This window comes from Rhinolophus sinicus, chromosome 18, assembly GCF_057876585.1.
Source record: "Rhinolophus sinicus isolate RSI-liver-muscle chromosome 18, RSI-T2T, whole genome shotgun sequence".
Taxonomy (NCBI): domain Eukaryota; kingdom Metazoa; phylum Chordata; class Mammalia; order Chiroptera; family Rhinolophidae; genus Rhinolophus; species Rhinolophus sinicus.
Window position 1 is genome coordinate 97,539,942 of NC_142518.1, and position 17,945 is coordinate 97,557,886.

General features: G+C 39.6%; 1 protein-coding gene across 1 annotated transcript in view; it reads left to right on the forward strand.

The window, feature by feature from the left end:
• Positions 1-7,904: 7,904 nt before the first annotated feature.
• The window catches only part of ADGRG4 (adhesion G protein-coupled receptor G4), a 117,087-nt gene continuing 107,046 nt past the window's right edge, over positions 7,905-17,945 (forward strand). The window contains exon 1 of the mRNA XM_019714659.3: positions 7,905-7,974. Coding sequence (XP_019570218.3) covers positions 7,905-7,974 — 70 coding nt within the window. The remainder of the gene's footprint in view (positions 7,975-17,945) is intronic.

The window sequence follows — 17,945 nt, forward strand, 5'->3', positions numbered from 1 at the left end:
TTATTCATTCATCTACCAAAGGACATTTTGATCAGTGGGGGATGAAAAAGAAGTCTGCAGGGACCAGGCCGTGGAAGAGCTTTCTTTGCAAGGCAACAGGGTTTTAACTATAAATGACACTATCTGTTTAAAAGTTTTGGTGGAAGAACCACATGGTTAGATTTGCAGAGAAAGAACTCTGTCAGCACTGATGCATCTTCCTACTTTCTCCTCAGTCCTTTTAGAGTCGATTTTTAGCACGGCAGCCTGAGTGAGCCTTTTAAAACATGTCAGATCACGTTATTCTTATGCTCAAAACTCTGTCATGACCCAGATCTTGGTTTCCAGACACCATTATCCACTAAATAGAACCAGGGGTCCTAGGAGAAATAGTGGATTCTAGGTATGAGGAATGGAAAATTCAAGATAAACCTGGGCTGTCTTGTGCAAGAAAGTAAGGAAGTACTCAAAGAATCATGGGGATGTGACAAAAGGACACGAAAGCCAGCTTGAAAGGGTTCCTGTTGGACAATTTGTTACATCTCAGACAGTTGGAGCTTAAAAGTAATAATAATAATAGATTGTAACCCACTGAATAAAATAAGAATCCAGATGTCCATACTGACAAAAATGCATGAACTAACAAATGTGGGAGAAGGGAAAACTCTTTTTTGTAGAAAGCTGACTAATAAATGTAGGAAAACTGATAGAAACAGATAACTAACCATCAGGCAAAGTTTGGCAGTGACTACTAAAACTATTATTAGTTCAAGGTTTGAGGAGTGCTATACACTGAATATTTGTGTACACGCAAAATTTATATGTTGAAACCTAGTCTCCAATGTGATGGTATTTGGAGGTGAGGTTTTGGGGAGGTGCTTATGTCATGGGAATGGAGCCCTCATCAGTGGAGTAGTGCCCTTGGAGAGCTTTCTCACCGCTTCTGTCATGTGAGGACACGGAGAGAAGACAGCCATAAACCAGGAAGCTGGTCCTCACCAGACACCGAATTGCCCGGTACCTTGATCTTAGACTGTCCAGCCTCCAGAACTGTGAGAAATAAATGTTTGTTGTTTAAGCCACCAGGTCTATGGTAATTTGTTATAGCAGCTCAAATGAACTAAAACAAGGAGGAAGAGGTTATTTACACAGACTTTAATTATTTTCCCACAGATCACTTATGAATTACAAATGGAAAAATTGTATCTTTACAGTGAAAAATTCTGGTGGACTTCACCTTAACCAAGTAATCAAAGTTAACATTTGCAATAATGGGACAAACTGACATCATGTGTGTCCCGATGTGGTGAGAGTTCTTTGGACTTTTCTTATAACTCTTCTGTAAGTTTGATGATATTTCAAAATTAAAAGAGTTTTTTAAAACCCTGCAATGGCTCCCCATTTCTCCAGAGTATGCCATGTTTCTTAAAATGGTCCACCAGACCCCGTGTGATTTGGCCCTTCATGAAGTCTCGTACCTCCTCTCTCACTGTCTTCTCCTTAGCTCAGTCTGCTCCTGGCACATTGACGTCAGTACTGTTTCCAGAAAGGTTTCACGTGCTCTGTCTGTAGTACTCTGGGTATTTCTCCCTGTCTGGAATGTTCTTTCGTCAGGTGTCCCCCTGGCTCACTCTCTCGTTTCCTTCAGGTCTCTGTTTAAATGTTATTTTATCTAGGAGAATAATGAAACACTAATTACTGAACATAAATTTATCAACTTTTTGCTATTGTAGAGGAGCTAAATATATTTGGGTGTATTAGTAAACATGTCTTCTGCCACATTTCAATTTTTTGTGTGCTATGGGGAAACATATTTCTAGAAATTATTAAATATATTCATAATTATATCAATGTAAAGAATCCTGGTGTCACTGCACAATTGCTTGCTTAGTTTTCACTACAGATTAAGCTAGACATTTGGGTTGCTTACATGTCTTTGCTGCTGTGGACAGCGTTGCTGCGGATTCAGGTATTAGCTTTTCACCCTATTTTCAATCTGTGTCTAGGGGGGTATATTCCTAGAAGTGGATTTATTGAACCACATTGGGATTTTTTTTTTTTTGGCGCGGTGGAAATTTCAAAGTATTGTATGCAGAGGCCACACCATTTTAATTTTTTTCAAGCAATGTTTTAGGGTTCTGATTTCTCTACATTGTTGCTGCACCTTGTTAGTTTTAGTTTTCTGGATTTATAGTGATGGTAGTGTGTGTGAGGGGGGATCACACTGTGGTTTTCATTCGCATTTGCATCAGGACTGAGGATATGGAACATCTTACTGTGCTTGTTGACCACTTGTGTGTCTCATCTGGAGAAGGTTCTATTCAAGTGTATTTAAAAAAAAAGTTATTTTATCAGTGAGGACATCCTTGATCATCTTATTTGCAGTTGCTTTCTCCACCCTTCTTCCAGAAATCCTTTCCAACTCCATTTTTCTCTATGGCATTTATCACCTTCTAATATATGTTTTATTTTTCTTGCTTGCTGTTTGTCTTCTTCCATCAGAACATAAACTTTATGAGGAGAGAGCGTTATCTGTTTTGTTCACTGCTGAATCCCCAGCATCTTAGAATTATCAAATATTTCTGACTAAATAAGTTGCAAAAGAACACCTATTAATAGCTAATACTTATACATTTATTATGCACCATGCAATGTTCTAAGCGCTTTACATATATTATCTTATTTGTACCATAACAGCACTATAGGTGGATACCTTTATCATCATCATCATCATCATCGTCATCATCATCATCATCACGCCCATTTTGCAGATGAAGAAGCTGAGACATTGAGCCATGAAGGAACACAAACAGTCTGGCTTCAGAGTCTATCTTATTAGCTACTATGCCGTGCTGCCTCTCTTGTAGTATGATATCTTTTATATCACATTTAAAAGCATGCACACTTGTGTGATATTTAAGAACATGTAGTATTATTATACAAAATATTGTTAAGGGATGCCCACATATGCAGCAAGGGTATGAAATTATGCATGGTAATGACAACCAGCAAGAAATTGGATGGTTGGTAGAGTTTAGGGTGGCAATCAAATATAATCAAAATTGTCCTTGAAGAGCTCTTAGGAAGTCACCAACACAGATGAATTTCCCTCTAGTATCAGATCCTTTCACTGAATTCACATTGATCTCTGCATTCAATAGTGGGCTTGCAGTTGGAGGCCATGTTGTGTGGAAGTCATCAGACTCCCATTTGGCCTGGTGGGATGCTCACACCAGGAAAGAGAAGAAGGAACGGTGATAACCTGGACTGTCACCAGGTTAAGGGTTTCTTCTAGTGTCAGAAAGCAGGACAGAATCTCAACAAGTTCTGCCCCCTCTCTCTCTGTGGGAGGACACATCAATCAGCAGAGCCATATGGCTATCTAGACCTTTGAGTTTCCAGGGCTGGATGGCTCATAACATCCCGTGATAGCCTTTTCTGGTGTTTACCAGCTCCTATCGTCAATAATGACTTATTTATGTTTAACTCACATCTCTCATTGCAATTTCAGTCCATTTCCTATTACTCTGTAGATATGGAGAACAGATGGTCAACATTCTCCTTATGACCTTTCAGAGAATGGAAGATACCCATTGAAGCCCTCACTCTTCAGGTGGTATTTTTTCCTGACCAGAATTCCAACCTCTTCATTTTTCTGCACGTTTCATTTTCCAATTATTCGTACTACATTGGATTTAAAAAAATAAACACAGTGCTTTTCTTTGAAAAAGTAACACATGCAGATAATTAAAATTCGAACAGTACAAAAGCATATGCAGAGAAAAGTAAGTTTCCTTCCCATCCAAGACCTCTCAGTCTCTTTTTCTCAAATGAGCTATTCTCACCAGGGTCTCATTCCAGAAGATCTTCCTTTTTTTAAAAAATTAAAGTTTATTGGAGTGACAATTATTAGTAAAGTTACATAGATTTCAGGTGTACAAGTCTGTATTACATCATCTATAAATCCCATTGTGTGTTCACCACCCAGAGTCAGTTCTCCTTCCATCACCATATATTTGACCCCGTTTACCCTCTTCTACAATCCCCTTCCCCCCTTACCCTCTGGTAACCCCTAAACTATTGTCTGTGTCTGTGAGTTTTTGTTCCTTCATTTTTTTTGTCTTGTTCTTTTGTTGTTTTCAGTTTTATATACCACATATCAGTGAAATCATATGGTTCTCTACTTTTTCTGTCTGACTTATTTAGAAGATTTTCTTAATGTATCCACCTACATATGAATATATTTTCCTCTATATTCTTTTTCTATTCAGCAAATATTCACTTAGCACTTACTGCATGCCAGGCATTGTGTTAACTCCTGGGGCAGGGCACGAGGAGAACAGAGATGAGTTTCCCTGTCTTCAGTAAGTGCACGCTTTAATAGGGGAGAAAGTCATAGCCATTCATTTATCAAATATTGATTGAACACTCTCTATGTGCCAGGAATTGTGTGAACCGCTGAATAACACCAAGCTCCTGCCCTTCCAGAGCTTATCGTGTTATGGGGGGTATGGGCAGACCAATGAGCAGGCATGGTGAGAAATATAAACCAATGCCAGGAAAGTGACAAGGTGATTCTTGGCAATTGCCCCATATCTCCTTGTAATTTGTGTGACCCCATGAGGGGAGCAGGTCACAAAAGCTAAGCCTGGCACCTAGTGGGAAAGGACAGCAGTGGAATTCTAGGCAGGAGCAGTGGCACTGGAACCTGTGCCAGGCCATAGGCTAAGTCGTTTATACCCACTGTCCCACGTAATATTCACAGTGATATGAAGTGAGTGTCATTATCTACATTTTACAAACGAGGACACGGGGGGCTCCAGAGATGTTACGGGACTGGCCCTAAATCACACAACTGAGATTCAAACTCAAATACATCTTTCTGTAAAGCCTGGTCTCTCATCCACCATACTGATGACAGTTTCTGGGCTTAGGGTTGAGTAATGGGTGATTCTGATACACCTCCTCCATCCCTCCTCCCCCCTGGAGAATCGCTGGCCTACAGATAATAGTTTCACTCTCAGCCTTTTATTAGACTGAATTTTTCCATTTAAGATGTGACATGGAGAGGAAATCATATTGGTCTGGGAGTTAGGAGCCCTCAGTCCTACTTTCTGCTCTGTCTCTCATAAGCTCTATGACCTTGAGCAAGTCGTTCCACCCTTGGGACCTCAGGATCCTGCTCTTGGAAATGCAGAGGCTGGCAGGGATCATCTCTGGATGCTTGGTGGGATTTGATGATGTTTCAATCATCCCAAAAGGACTGTAATGACACCTTCTGGAGCTAAAACTACACCCCCCCTCCTGAGAATGACACAAAACCAGTTCGATAACTATTTATTTTGAAAGCAATTTGAAGAATGGATCTACAGTGAATGTAAACAGCTGGCTTCACCTTGTTGACAGTGTGAGATGTGAACATGTTAATACTTCCTTGGCCTCTGCTTTCTGTTCTTAGTTCTGAACACTCCCCTCCTCCCCGTTTTCTCAATAAAGTGAAATGAGCCTTAGTTAATTGAGCAAGTACCCACTTAACACATCCAGTTGAATTAAAGTGATAATCAGCTAGCAACCGAAGATAATTCTTAATAAAAACTGGGAAAGAGTCCTCAAATTAATGGGTTGTTGCAGGTATGTAATAATCTGAGAACTTTGCTCATGCTGATTTCATGCTCGGGAGAGCAATCTCATGACGTGCTGTGAGCCACAAAAAGAGGATCTGCCCTGGTCAATAAGCCCCATAAAGCAAAGAGCAGAGACGCTGGTTTGATCCAGAACAGGAGGTGACTGAGGCATGGCCAGCAAATAATGAGCCTGCTGCTTTTCACTCGTTCCATTTCACATCAAACCTAGGGGTTTAGAGACCAGATCTGCTTATTTGTAAAGCAAACTCTTCTTCTGGATCCCACAGTGACACGGAGGTGGGAAGTTAAAGGAATCCAATTCTCAGGTGAGTGCCTTTCTTCTTCTCTTCCTCCCTTTCTCCCATCCTTTCTGCTTCCCTCCCTCCCTCTTTCCTTCCTTCCTTTATTTTTTTAAATTATAAAAGTAACAAATAGTCATCATAAAAGGGCCAAATTGCATATAATTGTATGAGGTATAATATAAAAGTTCTTAATCTTTACTCTCCTTTCTCTATTTCTTTCTTTTCCTCCTGTCCTTATTTCTTTCATTTCTGAAAAATTATAAAAGGAATGCATGCTCATTGTAAAATAATCAAACAGTACAGAATGGTATGAGGTGTAAAGGAAACTTATTTAATTCCCATCCTTCCTTCCTATGTTTCTTGTCCCCTTCCTTACTGCCTTCTGTCCCCTCTTCCAGCCCTCCCTTTCTTCCTTTCTTTCATTTTTAAAAAATTACATAGGTAACATATGATAATTTTAAAATAATCAAGAAATAGAGAATTGCACGGCACAAAAATGAAAGATCCTCAGTACCCACCCCCTTCCTCAATCCACCTTTTCATGCCTGACAGGCATATAGATTTACCTTATTCCTTTTAATGGCTGCATAATATTCTGTAGTGTGAATGCCCCATGATTTATTTATTAAGTGCCAGGTAACTTTTTGAAACATACCTTGGAATTGTTATAAAAGTTTAGAGAAAATGCAAGAAAATGTAAGTTGGATCGTTTGCTGCTGAAAATCCCATTTTATAGATAGTAATCATATCCATTTCTATAGCACTTTATACTTTGAAAATTACCTTTGAAATCACCTCATTCGATCCTCTTCTATAGCAGTTCTGGGAAATAGGCAGATTATTATCTCCATTTTTACAGATAAGGAAACTGAGGCCCAGGGAAATGAAGAAACAGAAATACAGTCTCAAAGCTAGTTACGGATTCTCACTCTGGCCCTCTTACAGCACTGTAAATTTAAGTTGCATTTCATCTTGCAACTCGCAAAAGATTTAGACATCCCCTTACTTTTAAGCTTGTAGTTTAGAAAATCCATCCACGTCATACAAATTCCCTTATTATTCTAATGAGAATGGCAGTTGAAGGCTTGGTAAACGTGAAGAGCCTTATTAATCGCTGGAGCTCATAGCTAGTGTAAGATTCATTTGGTTTCCTAATTGGCTTCTGTTACTTTAAATGTAAAGTGAGTCTATTCACTCCAAATCTCACTTAGAAGTGGAAAGAAATACAATATGTTGCATTATCCTATAGGAAAAGAAATGTTTAAATCAGTAGCAAATCATTCAGAAGTATATTTTATTTAAAATCAGAAAATGCCCATTAGCACCCTACTGCCAAGCTTCTGTAATATATTTCCATCAGATTTGGAGTTTAAACACTGCTTTGGATAGAGAAAGGGGGATTTGCAGTGTGTTTCGCAAATAAGCAGCTTTAGTTACAACTATTTAAGGGGAGAAGCTGGGTGAATGTAATGTGTTGGTCAGGTTTCTCTAAACAGATCTGCTTTAAAAATAGAATAATTTGATGAGTTAGTTTTACCAATAAGGTCTTCTTGCATAGCGCTTCCTTAAAAAAGTTTAGGATAATTAAAACCAAAAGTTGTTGAATTGAACTTGTGTGCATTAAGGTTGAATGCATCACATTTTGTAATTATGCATTTAATATTTGTCTTCCCTTCTGGGCTAACTGCCCCATGAGGGCAGGTATCTCTGTCTGGTCTTCCCAGCACTGTATTCCCAGTGTGTAACACAGTGTCTTTCACATAGTAGTCAGTCAATAAAATTTGTTGGACAGATACGCAAATAAATCAATCAGTGAGGTTTCACCCAGGCTGCATAACTCACTCAAGTGTCTAGGTTATGGCTGGCTGACATGGCTTTAAGAATAGCAAAAAACCTTGAGTGAAATGTGAAGGAGAAGTATGGTCACATACACTTAGAAATTGTTTGTTCTGAATCTGAGCTGGGAATATTTCTGACTTCTTGAATACAGGTTTAGACAATGAAAGGACATATCATATACCAGAGGCTTTACGGATTGATTCTCATGTCAAGTTTTATCTTTTTCTCAGGTAAGAAAATGTGTTCTTATTATCTTTCAATGTCTCATGTACAGTAGGTTACAGAAATAACCCATTTGAAAAATTGCTGGGCTGCCTCTCAATGACTTCCTTTTGGTCAATATGGCTGTAGGACAAGCTGGAGCTTCAGTAAATGAATCCATTCACTCAGTACTATGCATGACTGATGGAGAGCTGGCCTCAAGTAGACTGTAGTAGCTTGGACTACTGTTTTTGACATTTCTCTCAATCTCTCTCTCTCTCTCTCTCTCTCTCTCTCTCTCTCTCTCTCTCTCTCTCTCTTTCTTTCTTTTTTTAAGGAGGGCACATCTCAGATTGGCCCATGCGGGGATCGAACCGGTAACCTTGGTGTTGTTAGCACCAAGCTCTAACCAACTGAGCAAACCGGCCACCCCTGTTTTTTGACATTTATTAATGCAACTCTGAATTGCAATTTGGTGGTTAATGCACACCTAACAGAAGCTTTGGGTTTTCTTTTGGGCCACTTTCTTTCATGCATAATGCTTTATTTAAAGCTCCCTGGAACATTATGCGACCATCTTTCTGTTTCCATTATACGTATATGACAACAATCACAGAATATAGACGCGGAAACTGAGGTGTGCCAAACACTGGTCACTGATTCACAGTGACACACAGGCATGTGTTCTGGGGAGGTCCAGACCTTACTTTGACTCTGTGACAGGTATGGAGATAGATTCTGTCTTTGTTTTGATTCTGCAGCAAACAGATGATTAAAACAGTTCAACTGAAGTAGCTGGTAATTTGGAGACTTAAGGAAAATGTTGTCTTGGAAAACTGCAATTTCATCCATATTAAGTAAACTCAGTTCTTATCATTGCTTATTTAGCTTATCAGTCTTTAGCTAAAAGGTCATCCACGCCAGTGAGTGACAATTCGTGATGAAATAGATCTGGGGTTTAATTTGAACAGCTCTCAGATTTGAGAGCTAATCTTCTGCAAAAATACCAACTCATCATCACCATCAACAACAAACACTGACTGGCTTCCTGCTGTGTGCAGGGCCTGATGGGAGACGATGTTTCTTACACTAAAGCTTGAAATGGGACTTATGGGGCACACTGGCAACTCTGTCACCTGGCCTTGACTACCCACTAAGATGTTGATTTATCTTTTCCCTGTCTGTTTCCTCAAAGGCAAGAAACTGTGTTTACTCCATTTCTTTATCCAAAACATCCAGCATAGGTCTTGACACACAGGTTAGGCATTCAGTACATATTTGCTGATTTAATAAATTAATTTAATTTGCAATTATAAAACTTTTTAAATTAAAGATTATTGGGGTGACAATGGTTAGTAAAGTTACATAGATTTCAGGTGTACAATTCTGTAATACATCGTCTATATATGACATTGTGTGTTCACTCCCAGAGTCAGTTCTCCTTCCATCACCGTATATTTGATCTTTAAACACCTGTATGGTGGTGGTGGTGTATGTGACATAAACTCTAAGTGTGTTTTTTTTATGTGTGTGTTTGTGTGTGAGGGGTCATGGGTCATGGAATAAAGGGATCTAGGAATAGGGGGATCTAGGTGTCTTCAGTAGTCATGGAAGAAAAAGTGGAAGAGTCTGTGATATTGGGAAGTTGGAATGGGTTTTGTGAGGAATGCTGTTGGTGAGTGAAAATTATGATAGAGGTGTAGATTTTAGCCCTGCAGAGGTCACTTTAAAGCAGTCACAAGGTTTTCCAGACTCAGTTTTAAATCCATGAGTCAAAGTAATGATTCTTTTAGGTAATCAGTTCGTTCTAATTGTCCTTCAGTTGATGAGAAATTCATCATTTTCTTCTTGGAAAAAATATTCTATCCTTGAAACAATGGTTCAGCCCTCTTTAGGCTCTAGACAAGTCCCCAGCCTCCCAACTGTGTGGGTCATTGTGGTAGAGGGGACTGGGGCCAAGCCTAGATTAGGCAGAGGGTGATTCAGATCTTCTAACTGGAGGGAGCCATGCACAAAACCATGTGCATGGAAGAATACTAAGGGTGAAACAGAAGAAACCAAATCTGTTATAAGGTCTAAGGGGTGAGAGTGGAGCTAGCAAGAAGGAGTGAAGACTGAGGTCAGGAACTGAATAGTTGTAGAATGGAGCAGGAGGTAAGGAATAAAGCAAAAATAGCCTCCTAATTGGTCTCCCTGCTTCCACTCTTGCTCTGTATAGCCTGTTCCAACACAGCAGCCAGAGCAGTCCTTTAATGGATTAAGTCAGATCATTCACTCTTGCCAATAAGTTTCCATCACAATTAGAATACAAATCCAAATGCTTTAATAAAACCCCAAAAATACTGCATAATCTAGTATCCCACTTCCTCGTGGGCCTCATTTACTACCATGCTTTCTCTCTTTCACTCCACCCTAGACACTCTGGCTTTCTTCCTATTCCTTAGACATGCCAAGCACAGTCCTACCTCAAGGCCTTTGCACATGCTATTACCTATGTCTGAGTCAGTCTTTCTCCACATCTCTGTAACCCTGATCTTTTTCATCTCCTAGGACTAAGTTAAAATGGTTCTTCCTCAGAGCGGCCTTCCTTAACTATGTTATCTAATGTAAACATTCCCATCTCTCCCATCCCTATCCCTCCCATCATTTAGCTCATCAGCCTGTTAATTTCCTTTAGAGCACTTTTCACAATTTGTAATTCTTTTCATTGCTTATTGACTGCCTTTCTCTCTGGAATGCAAACTAACTAAGGCCAGGGACCTGGTGTGAACATGAGTTCACTCTATGACTGTATTCTAGCACGCATAGTCAGTACTCAATGACCACCATTGTCGAGTAAGTGAATTTTCCAGGGTGCTTCTGGATTTATGATTAAGGACATCCATTTTGTTGGATAAGACGTGGGCCTTGAACCCAATATTTGAAAGAACAATCACATTACCTATATGAGGGTAATTCCTCTGCCTCCGATTTTAAGAAGGGCTGTTGGCAGGCATAGGTCCAGCATAGGTCCACATACATGGTCAGCAGCCTGGGTACTGGAGAAAGGAATGTGTTGGATAACTCTGTGGCTCATGACTGGTGACAGAAACAAGGCTCAAAGTTGGATATATGGAAGATCTGGTTTATCTAAAGATTAGTTGGTTACTCACAAGACCAGTGGGAATTGTAGGCAGTGGGTGACAGATAGTAACTCCGGTTCTCTGTGGTTGTCCATATTATGTCCCAGTGATGTGGGTAATGGAGCTCCCCTGTGTCAAGCACCTATCTATCTGTTCAGACTTAGTCTACAAAGGTTTTGAATGTTCCTAAACACTTATTTGCAAGATTTTGTGATACTAAGAGCCAGAAGAGCCCTTACTGAGGTAAAGCTTTCATAGACTATGGGAATGAGTATCTTCCTTCTTCTCTTTTCTGAGTGAGTAGTGACATTCCCAGTTGAGGCAGGCATGCTGTATCCTCACTTTCAGAGTGGCTAAATTCTCCATAGTATAGACACAGCCAATGCCTCTGGTGGGCCCCTTACACCAAATCTGTTTTGCCTCCTCTCCCTCCACTGATAGGAGGTATTGCCAGGTGGTTAACTGGACCTTGAGCCTCATGTAGTATTATGAGTTGAATTGTATCCCCACAAACGTCATGTATTGAAGTCTTAACCCTCAGCACCTCAGAATGTGACCATATTTGGATATAAGGTCATTACAAATGTAATTAGTTAAGTAAAGATAAGGTCATACTGGAGTAAGGTGGGCCCTTAATCTAATATGACTAGTGTCCTTATAAAAGGGGCAAATTTGGACACTGACACACACACAGGGAGCAGGCACACAGGTAGAGATTGAGATGATGCAGCAGAAGGCATGGAACACCAAATATTATAAATAAATAATCAGAATCTAAGAAAGAGGCGTGGAACAGATTTTTCCCTCAGAAAGAAACAACGCTGCCAACACTTTATCTCAGATTTCTAGCCTCCAGAACTGTGAGACAATCAATTTCTGTTGTTTAAGCCACCCAGTTGTTCTTTGTTATAGCACCTTAGTAACTAATATACTCAGACACGGATGGTTGGTCAGGTGCTCTGGATCAGAAGTCTTGGGTACGGTAGAGGAAAGCAGGTCATGTTATGGGGAAGAACCAGTGACCAGGTCATGCCCACACTGCCTGAACTTCATTTTTCTACTCTTCCTAAGATGCCTAGGATCTTAGTTCCCTAACCTTTGAAACACTTCAGCATTTCAAGGAAAAATTTTGCCAAGACAAAAACAAACAAACACACACAGAAACCAAGTACAGAATATATCTGATGATTACTTAATGCTGTCTTCAGAAAATAAAGGGAAAAATCATTCAGAGTTTCTATCTCTTACAGCTCTAAACCTTTTACTCACTGACTTTTAAAATAAGTGTATTTATTACTTTTGGGGCTTGACAGAAAGAGGGAACTCTCACCTGATCTTTCGCCAAAAGTTCTCTAAAACAGAGGGCAGGGCACAAGTTCAGTCTGCAGTTTAGAATTTCTCATTCTATACCAAATGCTTCACCCACACCCCTGATACTTTTGCACAAGGGACAGCCCTCCATCTGCCCACCCATTGGCTTCCAACTCAGTGCCCTAATACATTTATTCAGTTAATAGCTGTAAAGGACCTACTATGTGCCAATCATTATGCCGGGCACTGGAAATGGACAGTAGGCACCAAGACTCTGGTCTTACCATTGTCCTGAAAATCAGATAATACAAAAGTTGGAGCATTCTGGGGAAAAACTGTCATTGTTCAATGCTCAATAAATTCAATTCTGCTTAAAAGCTGCTTAAACATGGCATCACCAGGCAAAACATCTTTGGAACTTAGCAAAAAGCAATATAAAACTATATATATCAAAAAACCCATTGTGGCTAAAGTTTTATTTCCCCCCAGGCTATGTCAGAGGAAGACGTGGGGCACAATGTCTTGCTCTATCAATCTGCTAGAAAGTTAAAAAATGGTAGGTGGCAGACAAAGACATCACCAGCAAAGGAAACTACAGACTAATATCTTTTTTTTTTAAATTTTACTGGGGTGACAATTGTTAGTAAAATTACATAGATTTCAGGTGTACAATTCTGTATAGACTAATATCTTTTATGAATATAAATGCAAAAATTTTCAACAAAGTACTAGCGGACTGAGTCTGGCAGTATATTAATTAATCCAGCAGTCTATATGCCCTGACCAAGTGGAATTTATTCCAGGAATGCAACGGTGGTTCAACATATAAAAACTGATCAGGGGAGCCAGGTTCAAGATGGCTGAGTAGGTGAATGCTCTGCTTGCCTCCTCTTACGACCATGTCAAAACTTCAACTAAACTATAGAACTACCATCATTGAGAATCACCTGAAGTCTAGCTGAATAGAAGTCCTATAACTAAGGATATACAGGAGAGGCCATCTCGAGACCAGTAGGAGGGGTGGAGAGGCAGAACATGCTGGCCCCATACCCATGTATGGTGGATAAAAAAAATTCAGAGGGATATCTCAGCTGTGGAGACCCCCTCCCCGGGAGTGAGGGGTCCCAGCCCCAAACTAGGCACCCCACCCAGGGTTCCAGTGCTGGGAAATCTCCACAACTTCTGGCTGTGAAAGCAGTGGAGATTGTAGCTGAGTGAGACAGAGGGCTGATGTACTCCCAGGCATTCTTATTAAAGGGCCAGAGAATGAACATACTCGCTGATGGACTCACTGACTCTGAGCCCGAGTGTGGGAGCAGCAGCTCGAAAGTCACCAGGGAAATACGGGGAGGAACTGAATTGTCTGGCTTTAGGGCAAGGGCAGGAGAGGTAGCTTTCTCCCAGACAGATGTGCTGGCAGAAGCCATAGTTTCTTTGTTGAGCGCTCCCCACACCCAGTCTGCAGACACAAGCAGCCACCATATCTGAGTCTCCATCAACCTAACTAACAGCATTGGCCCTGCCCTGCCCTGGAGATTCTCTGAGAACCTGCCCCACCCAACTTGTGGGCCTATCAGTGGCTTTTCCACAAAAATGGCCTGCTGTGGACTGTCCTAAAACCTCTCAAAAATTCACAAACCCCAAACAAGTGTCATCTGCCCTCACCATGCTCCATACCTCTTGCTAAGCAACCCCAAGCTCAGCACTAGCAGCAGCTGGCTTAGGATCTCAGCATAGCCACTCCCAGGCACTTCTAAGCCCAGCACAAGTGGCAACCATCTGCAGATCACTTTATAACTCATACCAAGTGGTCCCTGGCAGGGCACAAGCAGCAGCTGACTTGGCCTGCAATAGCCTCCCCCCCCAAGAAGCCCCAGAATCAACCCACCTGGTGTCCAGCTTCAGACCACACCAGAGCACCACCTTTAACTGACACACCCAAAGGGCAGACTGGGCAGGCACCAGAGCCCCATTAAAGTGAATCCTGCTTGGTAGAGTCAGCTGCTGCACACCGGCTCCCCTACTGTAGTCACAGCCAGTCCTCAAAACCAATCAGCCTGAAGGTCAGGCCCTCCGAGTGATGTGCAAGCCTCAACCAAGGCTCAACTTCAACAGGAAGGCACACACAACCCACACAAGGGACATACCTGGAGCAGCCTGCTCAGGTAATAAGGGAGACTGTGCCATTGGGCCCCATAGGAAACCTACTACATAAGGCCACTCTACTAAGACTGGGAAACATAGCAGCCCTACTTAATACATAGAAACAAACACAGGGAAGCAGCCCAAATGGAGAGACAAAGAAACATGTCCCAAATAAAAGAATAGAACAAAGCTCAAAAAAAAAAAAAAAAAAAAAAAAAAGAACTAAACAAAATGGAGACAAACAATCTACCAGATGTAGAGTTCAAAACACTGGTTATAAGGATGCTCTATGATCTCAGGGAGATCTTCAACAAAGAGATGGGAAACATAAAATGGAGATAGAAAACATAAAAAAGATCCAGTCAGAGATGGAGAATACAATAACCGAAATAAAGAATACATTAGATTATTCTTTAGGGAATAATTAGGGAACCAATAGTAGATTAGATGAAGCAGAGGATCGAATCAGCAACATAGAAGATAAGGTAGCAGAAAACACCCAATGAGAATAGCAAAAAGAAAAAAGAATCCAACAAAATTAGGAGAGTTTAAGGGGCCTCTGGAAAAACGTTAAGTGTACAAATATTTACTTCATAGGGGTACCAGAAGAAGAGAGTGAGCAAGGAATTAACCTGTTTGAAGAAACAATGATGGAAAACTTCCCTAACTTGATGAAGGTAATAGACATACAAGCCCAGGAAGTGCAGAGAATCCCGAACAAGATGAACCCAAGGAGGCCCACACTAAGACACATCATGATTAAAATGCCAAAGGTTAAAGTCAATGAGAGACTCTTAAAAGCAGCAAGAGAAAAGTAGTTATCTACAAGGGAGTTCTCATAAGACTGTCAGCTGACTTAAGAAGAAAAAAAAGTTCAAAACCATGAATAATAAAATGGCAATAACTACATATCTATCAACAGTTTCTTTAAATGTAAATGGATTAAATGTTCCAATTAAAAAGCATAGGAGGGCTGAATGGATAAGAAAACAAAACCCTTACATATACTGCCTACAAGAGTCTCTTCAGATCCAAAGACATGTATAGACTGAAAGTAAAGGGATGGAAAAAGACATTTCATGAAAATGGAAATGACACACACACAAAAAAATCTGGGATAATAATAGTTATACCAGACAAAACAGACTTTAAAACAAAGGCCATAAGAAGTGACAAAGAAGGACTCAGTAATCATACTTCTGGGTAGTTATCCAAAGAAACCCAAAACACTGCTCTCAGGGGACATGTGCATCCATATGTTCATTGCAGCATTATTTACAATAACGAAGATATGGAAGCAACCTTGGTGTCCATCAATGGATGAATGGACAAAGAAGAGGTGGTGCATATACATAATGGAATATTACTCAGTCATAAAAAAGGAATGAAATCTTGCCATCTGCACCAACGTGGATTGACCTAGAGGGTACTGTGTTGAGTGGAGCAAGTCAGACAGGGAAAGAGAAATGCCGTATGATTTCACTTATATGTGGAATCTAAAAAACAAAATAAATGAACAGACAAAACAGAAACAAACTCATAGATACAGAGAACATTTTAATGATTGCCAGATGGGAAGGGGTTGGGGGACAGGTGGAAAAGGGGAAGGGATTAAGAAGTACAAATTGGTAGTTACAAAATAGTCATTTGGATGTAAAGCATAGCATAAGGAATATAGTCAATAATATTGTAATAACTATGTATGGTGTCACATGTGTACTAGATTTATTGAGGTGATCAGTTTGTAAGTTGTATAAATATCTACTCACTATGTTGTAGAAACTAATATAATATTGTATGTCAACTGTAATTGAAAAATAAAAATAGTTAAAAAAATTGATCAACCAATGTAATACACATTAATAGATTGATGGGGAAAATACAAATGTATATCTCAGTTGATGCAGAAAACGCATTTGACAAAATCCAACACCTTTTCATGATAAAAACACTCAACACACTAGAAATAGAAGGGAACTTCCTCAGCCTGATAAAGGGCATCTACGAAAAACCAGCCGTGAATATCACACTTAATAGTGAAAGTCTGAAAGCTTCCCTCTAAGATCAGGAACAAGACCAGAATGACCACTTTCATCACTTCTACTTAACATTACACTGAAAGTTCTTGCCAGAACAATTTGGCAAGAACAAGAAATAAAAGGCATTGAAACTGTGTGTGTGCGTGGGGGGGGGGGAGTAAAACTCTCTCTATGCACAGATGATACAATCTGACATAAAAACATCCTAAAGAATCTGCAAAAAAGATAGTTAAGTTAATAAACAAATTCAGCAAAGTTGCAGAATACAAGATCATCACACAAAAGTTAGTGGTATTTATATGCACTAGTAATGAAAAATCTGAAATTAAGTTAAGAAAGCAATTTTATTTATACATAATAACATCTAAAAGAATAAGATCTAAGAATAAATTTAACCAAGTAGGTGAAAGACTTCTACACTCAAACTACAAACATTGCTTAAAGAAATTAAAGAAGACCTAAATAAATGGGAAAGATTCTGTTCCTAGATTTAATATTAAGATAGCAAGATTTAATAATTCATATGGAATTGCAAGGGACCCTGAATAGCCAAAATAATCTTGAAAAAGAACAAAGTTGGAGGATTCACACATTCCAATTTCAAAACTTACTACAAGGCTACAGCAATCAAAACAGTGTGTTTTTGGCATAAGGATAGATATAGATTAATGAAACAGAACTGAGAGTCCAGGAAGAAACCCATAGAAGTATAGTCAATTAATTTTCTACAAGGGTGACAAGACCATTCAATGGGGGAAAAATAGTCTCTTCAACAAATGGTGTTGGGACAGCTAGTTATGTACACACATATCCATGTATCCACGTGTACATATGTACACATGTAAACACATGTAAAAAATGAAGTTGGACCTTCACTTCTCATCATATACAAAGATTAACAAAATGGATGAAAAACCTAAATATAAGAACTGTAACTATAAAACTCTTAGAAGAAAGCATAGAGGTAAATCTTAATGACTTTGAATTTGGCAATAGATTCTTAGAAATGACACGAAAGAATAAGCAGCAAATGAAAAAATAGATAAAGTGTACTTTATCAAAGTTAAAAACTTTTGTACATTAAAAACACTATCAAGATAGTGAAAAACAGCCTACAGAATGGGAGAAAATATTTGCAGGTCATATATCTCATAAGGTCCTATATCCAGAATATATAAAGAATTATATATTCTACTCAACAACAAAAAGACAAGCAGCCCAATAAAAAAATGGGCAGAGGACTTGAATAGACATTTTTCTAAGGAAGATATGCAAATGGCCAACATGCTCATGAAAAGATGTGCAAAGTCTTTAGTCATTAGGAAAACACAAATCAAGATCTCGATGAGATATCACTCCACACCCTCTAAGATGGTTACTAAT